The 18,024-nt window shown below is 39.2% G+C and overlaps 1 protein-coding gene across 22 annotated transcripts in view; it reads right to left on the minus strand.

Annotated features, from left to right (window-relative positions):
- LOC127656849 (latent-transforming growth factor beta-binding protein 1-like) overlaps positions 1-17,585 on the minus strand; it is a 171,277-nt gene extending 153,692 nt beyond the window's left edge. For 5 of the 22 annotated variants that reach the window (XM_052145355.1, XM_052145358.1, XM_052145353.1 and 2 more), the window contains exons 1-2: positions 16,871-17,581; positions 15,911-15,981 (exon numbers count right to left, since the gene is read on the minus strand). In XM_052145355.1, coding sequence (XP_052001315.1) covers positions 15,911-15,981; positions 16,871-17,205 — 406 coding nt within the window. In that variant the 5' untranslated portion in view covers positions 17,206-17,581. Of the gene's footprint in view, positions 1-15,910; positions 15,982-16,870 lie in introns of all 22 variants that reach the window. The other 17 variants (XM_052145350.1, XM_052145349.1, XM_052145348.1 and 14 more) reach the window with 7 other exon arrangements.
- Positions 17,586-18,024: the final 439 nt, after the last annotated feature.

Raw genomic sequence — 18,024 nt, forward strand, 5'->3', positions numbered from 1 at the left:
TAAAACCATACCACAAAGCTATCTCTCTTTATTTAACTTTATAAAGTAATTGTACAGTGTGCTGCTATAAATCATTACATTAAGACCAGAGTTGAGAGTGTCTGATTTCACTAGCCCTCATGACTAATGATGTGGGCTATTGAGCAATGTGGAGATAAACAATGTTCAATGCCTCTTCAAACAAATCAAGCTGACTAAACTGAATGGCACCAAAAAAAAAAAAAAAGCCTAGCACAATTTCAACTCAAGTTTCTTTACTTGGTCTGAACAAGTGAACTGAGTTCTGTTTCAAGAACAACTGTTCAAGCCAAAGTCCTGGAAAATACACTTTCACACCAACCAAATTAACCAACCTCAGACATTAAAGGGACTCTTGCCCACACCAAGACCTCTAGTGTCAAAGCTCCCTAAAGCCCAAAGTATAATTCAGACAGATGTGAACAATAGGCATCTGTGTACAGGACGCTTGTTGCAAATTTCGACATCAGCAGAGTGCTCTAACATTGAACACATGCGGCACGATTATTCTAACTGTGTATACACCGAATTAGCAGAATGCGTATGCACCTAGAATTATTTGCACTAATTAGTGGGTCCACAAGGTAGAGGCACTCACAGTTGAGTCGTTGCTGTCACCCAGAAGCGCTAGAAGATGTAATCGCTGCTAAACAACAGTAGATGAATGTAGAAACAGTAGTAACAACAGTGGATGTGCACATCAAGAGCGTGTGTGTGAGGAGATCAGGAGATGCTTGCATTTGTATAACTTGAGTCTGAAGGAATACAAAGACATATTTATGGGTCTAAACTCTTGAAGATAAAAGTAAAGTCTCTCATAACAATGGTAGCAAGCATGCACAAACCGCCTGTGTATGCACACAGTCAAATTATGTATACTTTGAAAGGCTAGAGTTTGACTGAATGCAGATGCTAAGTGTTAAGGAAGAGAAAGATAAGACCCCCCATCGGGTCAGGGATATCAACTGGTAGCCTCAGACATAAAGCTACAGGTAAAAAATCGATCTGCATTTCCACCATTGGGCAAAAAGCCCTGGAAGCGTTGCCCTAAAACCCATCCTTAATATGCCACCCTGGTGAATGAAACTAAAGCTGAAATATCAGACTCTGGACAGCTAGCCCTTGAAATGAATATTCAGAAGAGCCCTGATTTCGTCTCCTGACCAGTACTGACGATTATCCATTTTCAGTTGGCCCAGAAAGACAGAGTAAGGGACGGGAGGAAAGACAGATAGATAAAGAGAGAGCAAACGAGAAATAAGTGGGTGATCTTGCTGAGTCAGGCTATGGGGCACAGTGCTGGGTAATTCCAACATGTCCAGCTTCTTATTAGTTTTATCCATCAAGTCAATATTGAAATCTGTGTTAAATGTGTTGCATTGTGTGCTCAGCAGTGTAAGAGCGCACGCAAAGCTGAGTGTGCTAGACAGAAGAGTCGATAAGCCCATTTTAGTCTGCTAGTATTTCACAGCAGACACACAGCCAATTAAAGGAAGCCACGGCAGGGCCATTTCTCTGCTGAAGCTTATACTTTAACACATCTTAGAGTTAATTCAAGAGGATCAGAACGCTGCAGCTCCTGGCTCCAACTTCTGAAAACTTGGTGAATCTGAAAGGTACAACTTGAATTTGCTTGGACAAGAAAGTATTGTTGTTAAGTATGCTAAGCTGCTAACTGAGGACTGGAAGAGTGATGGTGAGAGAAGAGATTAAGTAATGAATGAATTGGACCAGAATAGCAAGGAATTTTCATTAACCTTAAATAAAAAAATGGCAACTCTTGACTGATTGGTTGACAGATTATCCAAGTTGATTAACTACATATAATGCACAGCTAGGAAGTAGTTCCAGGTTTGATGACAGCATTTAAGTTATAAATCACTTCCCCACATTATTTCCAAATAGTTACAAAGTTTGTTCCTAAGCAAGATACTTACTATGTGGTATAAGAAAGTAGTTCTACACAAGGTAGAACTGGTCCAGATACATTCTCACAAATTATGCTTAGATATTCGTGTATATCCTACGTGTTGTAGCCTAGAGTTTAAAGATCTGGCCTGGTTCAAATGGTGCTCAATGAGCTATTAACATTGTTCCCTTAAGCAAGGCACTTACAGTAAAAGAGACCCCAAAATGAGAATTCTGAGATAATTGTCTCTCCCTCATGTTGTTAGAAACCTGTCTAACTTTTGTATTTTAATGAATATCTAAGTCTGTCTTTTTAATATAATGGCTGTTGATTGCAACTCACTTCAAACTAGGGCTGCTTGATTATGGCAAAAATCATAATCATGATTATTTTGGTCAATATTGAGATCATGATTATTTAACACAATTACTCATTGACTTTTAAAACATCATGCATTTATTGAACTTTAATATATATATGAATATTAGTATGGTGTTCCTAATAATCCTTTAGGTGAGTGTATATATATATATATATATATACACTCACCTAAAGGATTATTAGGAACACCATACTAATACTGTGTTTGACCCCTTTCAGCCTTCAGAACTGCCTTAATTCTACGTGGCATTGATTCAACAAGGTGCTGAAAGCATTCTTTAGAAATGTTGGCCCATATTGATAGGATAGCATCTTGCAGTTGATGGAGATTTGTGGGATGCACATCCAGGGCACGAAGCTCCTGTTCCACCACATCCCAAAGATGCTCTGTTGGGTTGAGATCTGGTGACTGTGGGGGCCATTTTAGTACAGTGAACTCATTGTCATGTTCAAGAAACCAATTTGAAATGATTCGAGCTTTGTGACATGGTGAATTATCCTGCTGGAAGTAGCCATCAGAGGATGGGTACATGGTGGCCATAAAGGGATGGACATAGTCAGAAACAATGCTCAGGTAGGCCGTGGCATTTAAACGATGCCCAATTGGCACTAAGGGGCCTAAAGTGTGCCAAGAAAACATCCCCCACACCATTACACCACCACCACCAGCCTGCACAGTGGTAACAAGGCATGATGGATCCATGTTCTCATTCTGTTTAAGCCAAATTCTGACTCTACCATCTGAATGTCTCAACAGAAATCGAAACTCATCAGACCAGGCAACATTTTTCCAGTCTTCAACTGTCCAATTTTGGTGAGCTCTTGCAAATTGTAGCCTCTTTTTCCTATTTGTAGTGGAGATGAGTGGTACCCGGTGGGGTTTCTGCTGTTGTAGCCCATCCGCCTCAAGGTCGTGCGTGTTGTGGCTTCACAAATGCTTTGCTGCATACCTCGGTTGTAACGAGTGGTTATTTCAGGCAAAGTTGCTCTTCTATCAGCTTGAATCAGTCGGCCCATTCTCCTCTGACCTCTAGCATCAACAAGGCATTTTCAGCCCACAGGACTGCCGCATACTGGATGTTTTTCCTTTTCACACCATTCTTTGTAAACCCTAGAAATGGTTGTGCGTGAAAATCCCAGTAACTGAGCAGATTGTGAAATACTCAGACCGGCCCGTCTGGCACCAACAACCATGCCACGCTCAAAATTGCTTAAATCACCTTTCTTTCCCATTCTGACATTCAGTTTGGAGTTCAGGAGATTGTCTTGACCAGGACCACACCCCTAAATGCATTGAAGCAACTGCCATGTTATTGGTTGATTAGATAATTGCATTAATGAGAAATTGAAAAGGTGTTCCTAATAATCCTTTAGGTGAGTGTATATAAAGTCAGTAATAAAATAACAATAAAACAGTAATGAATAGAAATAGACAAATTAATTAATAGACAAATTAAGAAAATTCAGTGCTTTTTTAACAGCTTAAAAAGTTTTTAACAGCAGTAGGCTACTAAGTATTCAAGTAAACATTTAGAATGAAATGCATCATAAAAGCTACAACTAGTCCTAACTGTATGAGTATAATACATTAATAATTTTTAATGCTACTAAAGTTACTCATTCAAGAGCAGTGAGTTCTTTTCTCGTTTTCTTGTTATGTTGTTTACTCTTAGCTTACATTTACACTTACAAGTCATTTTAATACAAACCAGCTTTTTTCTCCGCTGTTTACATTCACTTAAGACATCACTCATTGTGTTTACATGATTACCTCACCAAGATGGGTATTTTGGCGGAATTATGAAATGGATTTGACCATTCAGGTACAAAATTAGAGCGAGCATTTGGAAAACACGCACATGTTCAGCACACACACATACGCCGCCTGCCAATCAAACAGGGCACAATTGTTACTAGATCACTAGCGAATTATAAAATTACATGCAATGGATTATTTTCAACAGCAGAATAAAAATATGAACTTTCTAATAAGTGACACAGGACTAGGCTATTTCAAATATAGCCAGTTATTTTTTTCGTTAGTGATGTTTTAATTAGTCTGCTTTTTCCGGTCGGGCAAGTAAAATTTTCTTTCACTTTTGCCCCTTCAAAAATCCACCAGACAAGTGTTAATGACAAGCCCTGATTAAATATAGTATTCAACATTCCCTGATAATAATTTGTTCTTCTGCAGTATAGCTCCTAAAATAGAGCAGAGTTTTAGATATTATTTTGGAGAACAAGCCAAAAATTTTTTATAAAAATAAAAAAAAGGTTTTGTACCAGTGTATAATGGGTTAAGACTAGACTCACTCACCTTTATGTTCACTTCGATCCATATTTAACTCACAAAAAACAAACCTTCTCTTCTTAATAGAGCTGCGTATCGCCTGATTAGTTACACACAGTGAACATGGCACATATATTGTACATTATGATTCACTATGTCACAAGCCATCACATTATAATCTAGCTGCAGCAAACACGTGCAAATGGCGAGTGTCCACACGCCAGTGTACATCAGCCGGGAGAAGATTCAATCTCTTCTATGGTCACTTCACGCATCTCATAGACGCTGCGCTGAACGCACAGAAAAAATGCCAGATTCTGAGATTATTTTCATAACCTGCTTCCTAATTATTTGAACTTTAATAAAGGATGCTTTAAAGATATAACGCCGGGGTGTTTCATTGCGAAATGGAATGTGGCACAATAATCTTTTTATCTCGATTATCTCATTTTCATAATTGTTGTAATTGAAAATAAAATTTGACTAATCTCAAAGCCCTACTTTAAACCCTAAAAAGGAAACAAAAGTCATACAATTATTCTGTGTAGCTCATGTGTTGTATTCCAAGCCTTCTGGAGACATACAATTTTGGTGAAAAACAACCAGAAATTTCATTTATTTTCAGTTAAAATCTTGACATCTGTTGCACTTTCATAAGTGCATGAGAAAAGCTTGTTTACAGTGGCACACACTTACGAGAACTTGCGTTGCTTTTAGTGCTAAATTCTAACATGAACACTGTAAATAAGCTTCTCTCCAAGATATTCATTAAAACCTCTCATTTTATGTTCCGTATTTGAGAGAAAGTCATAAGGGTTTGGAACAAAATGAGGGTAATTTCTGACAGAGTTTTCCTTTTTGGGTGAAATATTTACTTGTCCCTGTAATAAGTGTTCAGTAATTTGCTCTGGATTAACGCCTCGATTACAGTAAAATACAAATGTCCTTTTTTTTCAGTTTTTCTGCTCTACACTAAACCAGGAATTTCAGCTCTTCTCTTGAATCCAGAATCCCATCACAGCAGGTTCCTCAACCTTGTCACCTGTTCCTGCAGATCTAGGACACTTTTTTAGCACGGACAGCCAGGAAAAATGTATCAGTCTCTCTGCTGCACAATGGAGCCCAGGTGAAATACTTTCATGTTGTGTTTTATCTGGCTAGGAATGCGAACATTTTGGGTCATTTTCAGTTAGGGGAAGAAAAAAGACTGAGCAGTCTTTCAGGGATGGAGCTCAGCAGAGAGCTGTGCACACATGCCTGAGCTCAGGAAAAACACTCAAATACTTCACACAAGCCATATGACAAATCCAGGCTCAGAGAAAGACATGAGTATGCATTGCATTTTCATTTTGTAAACAAATTATAGATTGAAGGTTACATTTTGAAACAGAAAAAAATGGTAGTTGTCATTGAATTCTAAAATAATTCAAAATAGTTATCCGACTTTTGCAGTAGCAAACTTTTAAAGGTAAAGTGTGTTGTGGCAGGGCGGAGGGCGGGGCCGGGTCGTGATACTACACACCCGGTCTTGTATTAGGCTAATTATGCCTCCGTGAGGTTTAAAGGCTGACTGCAGAGGGCCGTGCGGTAGAGAGAGATCGTTAGCGGACATGTCCTTCATATGTGTTTGTGTCTTTGTTTTAAGTTTACCATTAAACTATCATTTATATTATCAAGCCGGTTCTCTGATGTACCGCCGCGTGGTCCTCGAACACTCCTCCACACTCAGGCGGACGACAGCCGCTCCAACCCCGGGCGAACCGGAGTGAAACAGTCGACCCCCAGCGGGTAGAACACGCCTCCGCTTTTCTGGCGGCAAATGGGGACCCTCCTCCGCCCCTGGCAGCGGCTCTACCGCTCCGGGCGGTCGGAGAGTTTCTTCTCTCCTCCCTCGCGGACGGCGGTCTTCCCTCGACCCCTCCGCGTCTCTGGGGACGGCAGGGCACTCCTCCACCCCGGCAGCGGCTCCTCGCTCCAGGCGGTCGGGGTATCCAGTCCCCACTTGTCCCGCTGGACGACGGCCGTACCCCGCATCCGGGCGGTCGTGCTACTCCGTCATCCGGCAGATGGCAGCGGCGCTCCCCTGGGTGGACGGCAGTGTCGAGGACTCTGCGACGGGCATCGCTCCTCCCTCCCGGGTTTCGGCACCAATGTAAAACAGTTAAAGGATGGGCAAGGAGGAGGCGAGAACCGGCTTGTCAACATAAATTATATTTTAATGAGAAACTTAAACCAAAAGCACAAACATAAACACACATGACAGACATGCCCGTAATTCTCTCTCTCTCGAACCATCGTCACCGGCCGCCTTTATCCCTCGCGCGCCTCATCAGGCCGATTGGGGACCGGGCGCGCAATATTCCGACCCGGCCCCGCCCCCCTCCGCTCCACATGTGTAATTTCCAAAAGTGTGTAACTTTCTACTATCCCAGTTTACTGTCAACTATTAGTAAGCCATAAATAAGCCAAGCCTGATTTCTCAAAAAAGTATGAACACTGTGGCTCTGTGGTGTAATCAAAATATCGCTTTTGTTTGAGTATCCCAACCAGCCCAACACAGCAACATTGGCTCAACCAATCAGAGACTATTTAGTACTTCTATTAAAATGAATGGGAGAAATTGGAATAACCAAGAGTCAACAGATGTAGAAAGGAAGTCCTGCCTTACAGGTAAAAGAGCTAATCGCATTTTAGATACAGACATCGTCTGTCAAACAACTCAAAAACGTGCATGTGTATTAGCAATACATGCCAGGAAAATTTTGATTTGCGTAATCTGAGGTAAAGAAGCACAATTAATGATACCAGTGATGTCAGATTTTAATGCTGATTTGAAATATGTTCTTTGATCGTAATCTTGACCAACAGTTTTAGAGATTTCAGTCTTTCCCCATTCAAGTAGATAGGAGCTGCACTGTCATGACTGGAAATAGACTCCCGTGAGCAATCCATTCCAAACATGGCCAACAGTGCTAAAAAGACTTTCAACTAATAGCGTAAGTTTGGGGCTGAGCTATCTGTTTGTCGAACAATGGAAGTGGATTGCTCTGGAAACCTGCTGGAAAGCAGTCATTATTTGTACAATTCTGTTTAACGCTATAGTGGAGTATAAATTACACACTTCACTTTTAACTAGGGTGAACTAACACTTACTTACTTATCATTACTATATAAATACCCAATGTGACCATCTCATTTTACGCAAGCCTACTCGCAACGGACAGGGAGCAGAGCGTGCGTGATTGTAGGGATTCCAGACTGTTCTGAAGGGAACCAACCAGTTGATTAGCGTCACCTGTGATTGGTCAATAATTCCCGGCAGCCACAAAAATATAAAACCTTTTTATCTTGAGCGGTGTCTTGTGAACGGAGCTGCAGCCTCCATGTAGCTGCCTCTTTCCCTAACCCAAAATCAACTCCTGGTTACCATATCCCATACACGGTACTAATAGACATTTTTTAATCTATGACCCTGCTCAATTTAAACATGGATCTTATCTTCCTGCACATGACATTTAATTTGTAAATATTAGTGCAATAAATGTTAACGTTATTTGCAAATCTATTATGCTTATTTTGAGTGTGTGTGCATAATTAATTATGCTGCATTTTTATTCATATCGGATATCTATTATATGCACACATATAAGCCAATCCACCTTGATCCTTAATTTATCTGTGACTGTAGTGCTTAAGTCTAGTGATTCTTTGTACTGTCTGAATTAGGAATGTTCAGAAAAAATTTAGATTTTTTTTTTTCAGCATATATAAAAAAAATATTATGAATAGTTCAAAAATAATTGAATGGAATCGTGATCAAATTTCAGATTTCACGATGCATCGTAATCGCTGTGTTAAGAATCTTAATTTCATTGAATTGTTACACCCCTATTTTTTACTTTTTTAGTTTTCACCAACTACCAGCTCTTTGTTTCCAAACAGTCTTTCATTGTGCAGACAAATTAAATCACCAACTCCCACAAACCATGTCTGTCAGAGAGGAAATAAATATGATCTGAGTGTTTCCTGATGATCTCGATCCAATAAAAGGACTCCAGAAAAGTCTGAGAAGCATCTGAATGCATATCACATGTTGACTGCTAGCACAAAAACAAACACAAGGTCCTCTGAGAAGAGAGAATAACAAGGCAGCAGTCATTCTCTAACCCACTTCATGACCTCTATTCATACAGCTTTTAAAGATGTCCACTAGTTTTCCACAATCATTGAATTATTTTTCTCAGAAGTCTGTTAAATATGTTAAACTAATTTGTAGAACATTAGTTCTTTAAATAAAGGTTATTTATCAACATTTAAAAGATAGTTTAAAAGAAAGTGAGAGGATTTTCAAAAATTTTATTGAAAGAAAAAAAAACAGATATTGAAAATAACTCAAATATCTGTGGTTTTATCTGTTATCTAACATTTATGTATCTTAAATCTAGTTCATAATATTCTATTCTAGGCCTATCTAGTTATGGGTTTAGTATGGGTTTAATGCTTCTGCAGACTTGCCTATTTATGTCAAATACCGCAAACTAAAGTATTTGATAGAAATATTGTAGATTTTATGGTTAGAACATTTTTAAAGTTAAAAATGCCCTTGAAAAACAATTCCAGGTGCAAATTTTGCCCCTTTAAAAAAAAGGTTAACACTGATGTTGAGTGTCTTGTTAAGGTGCTGGAATGCTATACTAATCTCATTTTAGTACTGATCTCCAGGTCTGCCTTGTCATATTTATTTATAGGATATGACGGGCCAAAATTGAAGCAAGATTAGCACTCTTCCTGTTCTGTTAGAGATAAAGAACATGAGTGCAATATCCTGCTGCTAAAATAGGGAGGTCGATACCCCAGCATCCCTCTACACTGTGCAATATTAAGACAAGAGTTTGAATGGTCACCTAAAGCTCCATGGATGACTGACAGCTTCAGAAAAAACACTTCACCTAGCTCGAAGGGACCAGCCAGCAAAAACAAAAGCCATTTCTATTCAGACAATTTCCTTTGTTAGCACTTTCAGAGCAAGTTGAGTGTTAAAACCTGAAAAATCGAAGCCCATTAAACATTCAGCTAGAAAATGTACGATCGGTCTATCGTCCAAGACAGGAGAGGTGTAGAGCCGAGACAGAGTGATCCTAAAAACAAAAGTGGGAAAGATATACAAGAACATGGGGAGGTACTGACGGCAACCTGGTGTTTCATATTTTGCGCAATGACAAATGTTGAACTTGTGATTAATCTCATGCCCATGATCCTGGTCAACATAAATGACAACATCTAATGCTGCTGTCAGATAATTTCAGGTCATATTTTATTCATAATTTGGTTGAAAGCTTGTGTACACATAGGTTGACCTCATTATGTAATCTGTGTTTATGGGTCGCTCATATTTTCGCTCTCTCTCTCTTATTTTCGCTCTCTCTCTCTCTCTCTCTCTCTCTGAGAGAGAGAGAGAGAGAGAGAGAGAGGTCCTTTTAATGGAAGTGAATGTTGACCAGACAATATATATATATATATATATATATATGAGAGAGAGAGAGAGAGAGAGAGAGAGAGGTCCTTTTAATGGAAGTGAATGTTGACCAGACAATATATATATACATATATATATAGAGAGAGAGAGAGAGAGAGAGAGAGAGAGAGAGAGAGAGAGAGAGAGGTCCTTTTAATGGAAGTGAATGTTGACCAGACAATATATATATATAGAGAGAGAGAGAGAGAGAGAGAGAGAGAGAGAGGTCCTTTTAATGGAAGTGAATGTTGACCAGACAATATATATATATAGAGAGAGAGAGAGAGAGAGAGAGAGAGAGAGAGAGAGAGAGAGAGAGAGAGAGAGAGAGAGGTCCTTTTAATGGAAGTGAATGTTGACCAGACTATATATATATATATAGAGAGAGAGAGAGAGAGAGAGAGAGAGAGAGACAGAGAGAGAGAGAGAGAAAGGTCCTTTTAATGGAAGTGAATGTTGACCAGACAATTGAAGCTCCAAAAATCACAAAGGCAACTGGAGTAATATGGATTACTTTTATGCTGCCTTTATGTGTTTTTGGAGCTTGAAAGGTCTGGCCACCATTCACTTGCATTGTATGGACCTACAGAGCTGAGATATTCTTCTAAAAATCTTTGTTTGCGTTCTGCAGAAGAAAGTCATACACATCTGGGATGGCATGAGGGTGAGTAAATGATGAAAGAATTTATATTTTTGGATGAACTATCCCTTTAAAATATTTAAATAAAAAAGGTTTTATATTAGCCATAAATTGTCCTTTTTAGGTGGCATAATTTTTATAGGTGGTTGACATTCTGTTTATGCATTACTAACGTAATACTTGAGGGTAGAGTTTGTGCCATTAAACATCTAGGGTTGGGAACAGAGAACAGGATATTATTTGAAACTAGTTAAAAGAACTGTATGATTTTAATGACTTTTGATTCCATTGACAGTTCTTAAACATGCATTTTTTCATTGATGCAAATGGAACACCATCCAAAATACTCAGTGTTGACAGTGTTTTGTGCTGCACAATTTAGTTGCAGCACTGCCTTTCCACTGAATCTACAGCACAAAACACACATCACAACCTGTGCAGTCTGATTCCAGAATGAATGCCACTAATGAGCTGGCTCTTTTGAATTTACATTGCGCAAACTACTGCACTTACAACTAGTCAAATTCCCGAACGAGTATATTTGCATGGATATAAATTTATTATATTTACAGCATTTACATTTTTATGACATGAGTTGAAAGCTTGAATTAAGGCTGGTAAATGTAATAATTTTCTAAAAATTGTGACAATTTCACATTTTCAAAGTGTATTCATCATGCTGTACCCAACTTCAATTATAAGAAGGGCTGAACAATTAATCGAAATAAAATCGAAATCACAATATGACAGAGTGGGATTATTAAACCGCAAGTGCTGCAATTTGATAAAAATAAAAAAATAGACTGCACGTGACGTTTGCTGTACTTACTGTATGTGCACAGCTGGTTACTATCCAAATCTACACTGTAAAAAATGTCTGTAATTTCAATGGTAAAAGACTGTAAAAATGCTACATAAAAAAAGTTCATTGTTTAAAGAGTAGTTACCGTAAAATATTCATAATTTTATTTTTATAATTATTTAAAAAGACAATACATGCAGTTTAATGGTAAAATGATGCAAAAATAAAAATAAATAAATGTATGATAAAAAAAAAGTATGATATATACTTAAAGGTAAAAATGTATGTTATGTTTAACAAGAGAGTACATGTAATTTATACTGTAAATTATCATTAAAATTATGGTACAAAAACAGTAATAGGGCATTTAAAGAATTCTCTGCGTGACCCATTACATTTCATTATATTTTATGGGAATAGTTATGTTTCTTCTTATTTTTAATATCAGTTATGTACTTTGGGGTGTTCTGTGTTATACTTGCTGTAGTTTAGTTAATGTTTATTGCATAATTTTAATTTCACATGTGTTACCCTGATGGTGTTTAGTGTTTGTGTGAGTCACGCTAAGCAAAGTCTTTCATATTTATTGGTCATTACTTCTGGAAGAACCATTATTGATGAACTTCATGTCATCATGAGCCCTTCTGTAATTACTACATGATAAACAATACATTATAAAGTGAAAAGCAGATTTTACAGTTTCAGAAGGTTAATATATTAAGTTTATCATTTAATAATATAAACAACGGTAGTAAATATACCGTTAAAAACAACAGTTTTAAACAGTTTTGAACTTGTTCTGTAAATTTGTTTACATTTTTGCTGTATTTTTTACATAATTATTCTGGCATCCACAGCAGACAGTTTTTTTTTGTAATAACAACAGGATTATTTTTACAGTGTAAATAACCTCAAAACACAGTGTTTTTTTGGACAGAAGGGTATCTTCCTTCAGTGTTCCACCAAAATAAAGGGTTAAGGGACCTCATAGCATTTATTACATAAATATAGTACTGTTTTATAATAATAATAATAATTTAATAACTTATTAGTGGGTTCCAAAAATAATAATTAAAATAATGATGAAAAGTGGACTAAAACCTATTACAGATTAGACAAAAACAGTTACACAGTGAACAGATGCAATGTGAAGGTGTTTTTTTCCCTCTATGTTTCACTGTATTTTTTGTGTTATTTAGTCTTTCATTATCAGTTTGCAGACAAACTCCAGAGAAACAAGCTCAGATATATATATATATATATAGAGAGAGAGAGAGAGAGAGAGAGAGAGAGAGAGAGAGAGAGAGAGAGAGAGAGAGAGAGAGACAGAGAGACAGAGAGAGATCCAAAACCAAGACAGATTTCAATGTATGAAACAGCTCACTTGGATCAAATCATCCGCATAGTCATTGTACACTAGTAAAAATGTTCACCTGATGTTCGATGCAGGGCTCCAAGACAAAACACTTAGTGAAAATGCAGCAGACAGTCAAGACACAATCTTGGAGGCGCCAAAAATCTTACACACACACAAAAAGTACATTTATCATTCCTGGAAAACAAGGGGAAGGAAGGAGGGATGTCACTGGAGACAGACACAATATTGATTGTCTAAGATATGTGTAAAAATGTGGGTAACAGGAATGTCTGCTAGAGGTAAGACTCAGACAGTGGTTGTAGGTGCAACTTCAGTTTTTCCCAGTGACCTCCACTTACGTACACACATGTATAATGTGGCTGGATTCTTATAAAACTTTCTGGCAGAAACACACAGGCTACACATCGGGCCAGAAGGAACGTTATCATAATGTCTTAACCCTTCTTCTCTCTGACTCTACCCCTAAAATTGCTCTCAGCTTGTATTCTTCTCTAATATTCTGTCCAAGTCACCTTTTGCCCCTGTTACTTTTCTCTACCACTTACTTTCTTTACTTTTTCCAGTTAAAGTCTAACTTTGGTACACTTCCTGTGTCCTTTCACAATCCCCACCCCTCACCACTCCAGGACCTTCAGCTCAGATCTGACTGAAACAGTTTTGAGTCTGCTCACTGGTGGGCAGTGCAGCTGTCCGTTTGTTTTTTATGAAGGACACCATAAAATGTCTCTGCATATGTCTCACTTTTTAACCACAGCAACTACTCACATTGCGAGAAACCTCAAACTGCCATTAAGTGTTTTAAGATTGGCTTAAAACTAGATATAGGTAATTCGTATGTAAATTCAATCTCTCTTGCTTATATTTAGCAGACGTTTTTATACAATGGGATTTACTGGACTGAGATGTCTATCTCGGTCAGGGCTGCTGCCAGGGGCGGAGGAGTCCCCTACCAGCCTCTGAAATGCAGCGGGGTCTGAGACTGCCGACCGCGAGCAGGGTGGGGCTCGCTGCCGACCGCCTGGAGCGGGAGAACCGCTGCCAGGGGCGGGGGAGACCCCTTCTGTTCCCCAATAACGCGGCCGGGTGTTCCATCCGCCAGGGGCTGGAGGTCTGCCTCCGATTCACCCGGAGAGGCGCGGCTGTCGTCCGTTAGAGGGTGGAGGAGTGGCCGAGGAACAAGCTAGGGCGTATTGGAGAACTGGCGAGTAAGTGTTTTTTTAAATCTCTCTCTCCTCTCTCTCTCTCTCACTGCCACTCCACGTTGGCCATTTCCCTCTCATTAAAATTTTACAGTGTTTTTTTGGGGGGTACTACACTGTTATAGGAAGTACCCCCCCCATTTAATTATTTCTGTTTCCCTCCGCTTGTCCGTTCCCTCGTCCAGGTGGACGGGGATGACCTGCCGGCAGACGGGGCAAAAGGCACACCCCTCCCCAAGGAAAGGGGGGTTACGTCATGCCGGGGGCTCCCCTGCCTGAGAGAACGATGGAGGAATGTGGCAGGGCGGAGGGCGGGGCCGGGTCGTGATTATACACACCCGGTCCCTTATCAGGCTAATCAAGCCTCCGAGAGGGATAAAGGCCACTGCGGAGGATTGGCTCCATCATATGTGTGTTTGTTGTCTTTTTAGTTTATAATTAAAATACTGTTTATATAATCAAGACGGTTCTCGCCTGCTCCTTTCCTTTGACTGCTTTACAGTGTTTAATTATGGAATTCCTGGTGGAAAATGACACTACTTATTATCTAACAATCAAAGAGTCGTGGCAAAGCAGCGACTGCCCACTCCCATGATGCACTATAAGATGTGTGGATTGACAGTCTCAGACGCAGAGGCAACTGAGATTCGTCCTCCGCCACCCGGACTGAGATGAGTCACTAAGCCACCACAAGGACTTAAGAGCGTACTGAGAGTTGGGCATTGGGGAGAAGAAAAGAAAAAAAAAGAAGAAAATGTTGTAGTGTGGACTGGGAAAAGTTAGATGGAAAAAAATTATATTTTAAAACAATGTGTTGTTATGTACAGCAGCAATGTGATCTACTTAACTCAAAACAATCAATATGGTGGTCCATGTTGGTGCAGCGTTGTTGTGCCTGCTATCAACTTTGATAGCATTGCTAAAGATAAATGTTACTTTGTACAACCTTCATATTGCAAGGCAAAGGCGATGGGAAGTTTACTCGGAACTGCTGTGGGAAATTATGCAGGGCCATACTTATGATGTGCAGTAATTGTATTAATGCATTTTCAGATGTTAGGTGTGAACAACTTTTAGATGACGTTTGAAAATGGCAGTGTGGACAGAGATCGTTTTGAAAAGAAAACTATTTTCAAATGTATCCAGATTACTGTGTGAGTAGTCTTATATATCTCCATAATTTTTATTTCGATTATTTAGCACACAGTACTTTCGTCATTTGATACATTTTCAAATAATTTTTCACCGGTGGAACTTTTCATTAACCTCGGAGCTTGTTGGTTTGTTTCATGACTTACATTTATTTTATGAAGAACCACATTTTTTCCTTACGGGAAAAAAGTGTATGGGAAAAACATTTCCGGGCACACTGTTTCACTTTATTTTGCACAATTAATCAGTGTACATTATTCCAAAGAGAAGCTACCTACCACCTGGCTCCGCTCTGATAAGTACTTTTTAAGATCCGATCAATTCCCAATGGATAAAATCACATCAACTCTAATTGAATATCCTGTTTCACATGAAAATATTTTGCATTTGGAAGAAAAAGGTGTGTGAATGCATTTATGTTACCTTAAAGAACATATCAACATGCCTAAAAGATGGGATGTGCACCAGTCTTCAGCAAAACATTGGTAAACTAAAGCAAGGAAACCATTATCATGATTTTGAGGACAGTTTCAGTGTGGTGTTAAAAGAACCTAGGAAACTCTACAGCAGAAAGACCAGAGAGATTCCAAGCACATGCATGATACAGAAGAGTCATCATAACTCACGTTTAGTGCAGCGTTGAGATTCTGGTGTCTTGCTCCAACCAACACAGCACTGCCCCCCACAGACGTTCACTCTGTAATGGCATCAAGAGTTACACTCATATGCAAACCGAATGGACCTACTAACCCTACTGTAACCCCCTTGGTCAATCTCCTCGACCATGCAGTGGTTTCTGATTTAAGTCTGCTCTCACAGGAGGGCCCGGGGCCAATGCTGTTTGAGGCTCCAATATAATCAGCCCATTACTTCCCACTGTGCTATTTCATATTGTACTTCACTGCAAAGTGAGAGGAACTGATCCAAAGCAAAGAAAATTCTAAGGAACATGGACTGGGATACACTTGATATACTCTCTGTGATTGTAAGAAATTTGGAAAAATCTTTGTGAATGGCCTGCCGAAACTTTTTAAAGGGCATCAGGTTCATTGCAATGAGAATCAGCATCCTATATTTGAACAGGTTGGAACCGTATCCTTCCTGAAATAACAGATGTTACAGTGCTATTGAGTTAGAAAAGGGTTAAGAACATCATGTGTAAATTGTGAAGTAAGTTGTGACCATTTGCCTTATCAAATTCATCACTGCTTAATAACTGGCTGTTAACTGCACATTCAAAGGCAGAAGCATGAAACTTGTTGAATGTGCCACTTACAGTAAGTAAATGCTTAGGAATATAAACTTTGGTTACACTTTACAGTTCATGTAACACTGTAATTCCTTAAGTATAAATATAACAAATTTGCACAACAGTTTCTTAACATGTAAATTACACTGTAACTTGAACTCTACTGCAAAACATGACCAAATATCACATATGTAATCATGCATAATAGAAAAAAAAAGTAAGATGATGCTTGTAATTACACTTTGGAAGTGTTATATCTAGTGTTTTATCAATCTAAATGTAACACTGTAATGTAAAGTGTTACATTCACAAATACAAGTTAGACTCTGTGTCTTACCCTGACACTTTCATCTGATGGGTTGTGTGCCGGCCGGGCTGCGCGTCCTGGCGGATATGAATGCTTGGGTTTGGATTCGGCTGGTGGCCCATTCTCCGGGTCCGGACCTGGCTGCCACCATAGTTGGATTTGAGCTCCACATTGTATGAGTGCGGCTGCCCTGACGCTCCCGAGACGGATGAAATGGAGCTCACGTGAACACGATCCGTACCGCCCGGTCCCGGCTGCAGCACGTACAATCTCCTGAAGCCGCTCTGATCCGCCGAAAGCGAAGCCGGAGAAATCAATAAACATAGAGCGAGGATAATGTCCCATGTGAGAACAGCCATATCCATTAGAAGTGAAAGTGTTGGAGAAGTTTGAAAGAAACACTCGTGGAGTCCCTGCTATATATACACTATATAAAAACAGAATATAATAGTGTATAAAAATTAAACCTATAAGACTTCAACTCCACTCTGGCGCGTGTGTAAAAGTTGTAAACTCTCGCGCGCTGTCATCTATTCGCCATTAAAATGCACCGAGGCAAAAATAACTGAAAAAGAGAGAGAAAAAAAAGTAATTGGATTGTAAGAAATGTTCAAAGCACAAAACGGAAATCGGGAAAAACAGGACTGAACGCGGTGTTTGTTCCTCGCGGAGCGGAAGGAGAGAGCTAGTGTGCGCGAGATTTCAGCTCGAGCATAAGTTTGAAAACTCTAAAAAGTTTAGTCACGCTGGTGTGTGCAAGAGCAGGAGTTTGAGCTCGAGCTCCATGCAACCAATCTCCTGCAGACATGACGTCAGGGATGGAGCTCCTATTGGAACACACATGTGGGGCTAAACCCTAAAACCAAGGGCAAAAATCTGCAGAATCTTAAATGTATGAATTCAGAGGGATTATAAAATAATTGTCACTCAAGTTGAGTGGGAACATGTATCATATGCATCCTAAACCAATGGTGTCATATTAGAGTGTGCATTAGGCCCATTCATTTACACATCTGTTTATGGATAACAAGGTTGTTTATTTCAGTGTCTCTCAACTGGTTTTGTTTCAGGACCCAGATTATATACATTGGGCATCATTTGACGACCCAACATCCTAACAGTTTATTGTACAAAAGTAATCAAAAATGAGAAAAACACTTAACAATAAAGTTATATTTGTTACC

The sequence above is a fragment of the Xyrauchen texanus genome, chromosome 16 (genome assembly GCF_025860055.1).
Source record: "Xyrauchen texanus isolate HMW12.3.18 chromosome 16, RBS_HiC_50CHRs, whole genome shotgun sequence".
Classification (NCBI taxonomy): Eukaryota; Metazoa; Chordata; class Actinopteri; order Cypriniformes; family Catostomidae; genus Xyrauchen; species Xyrauchen texanus.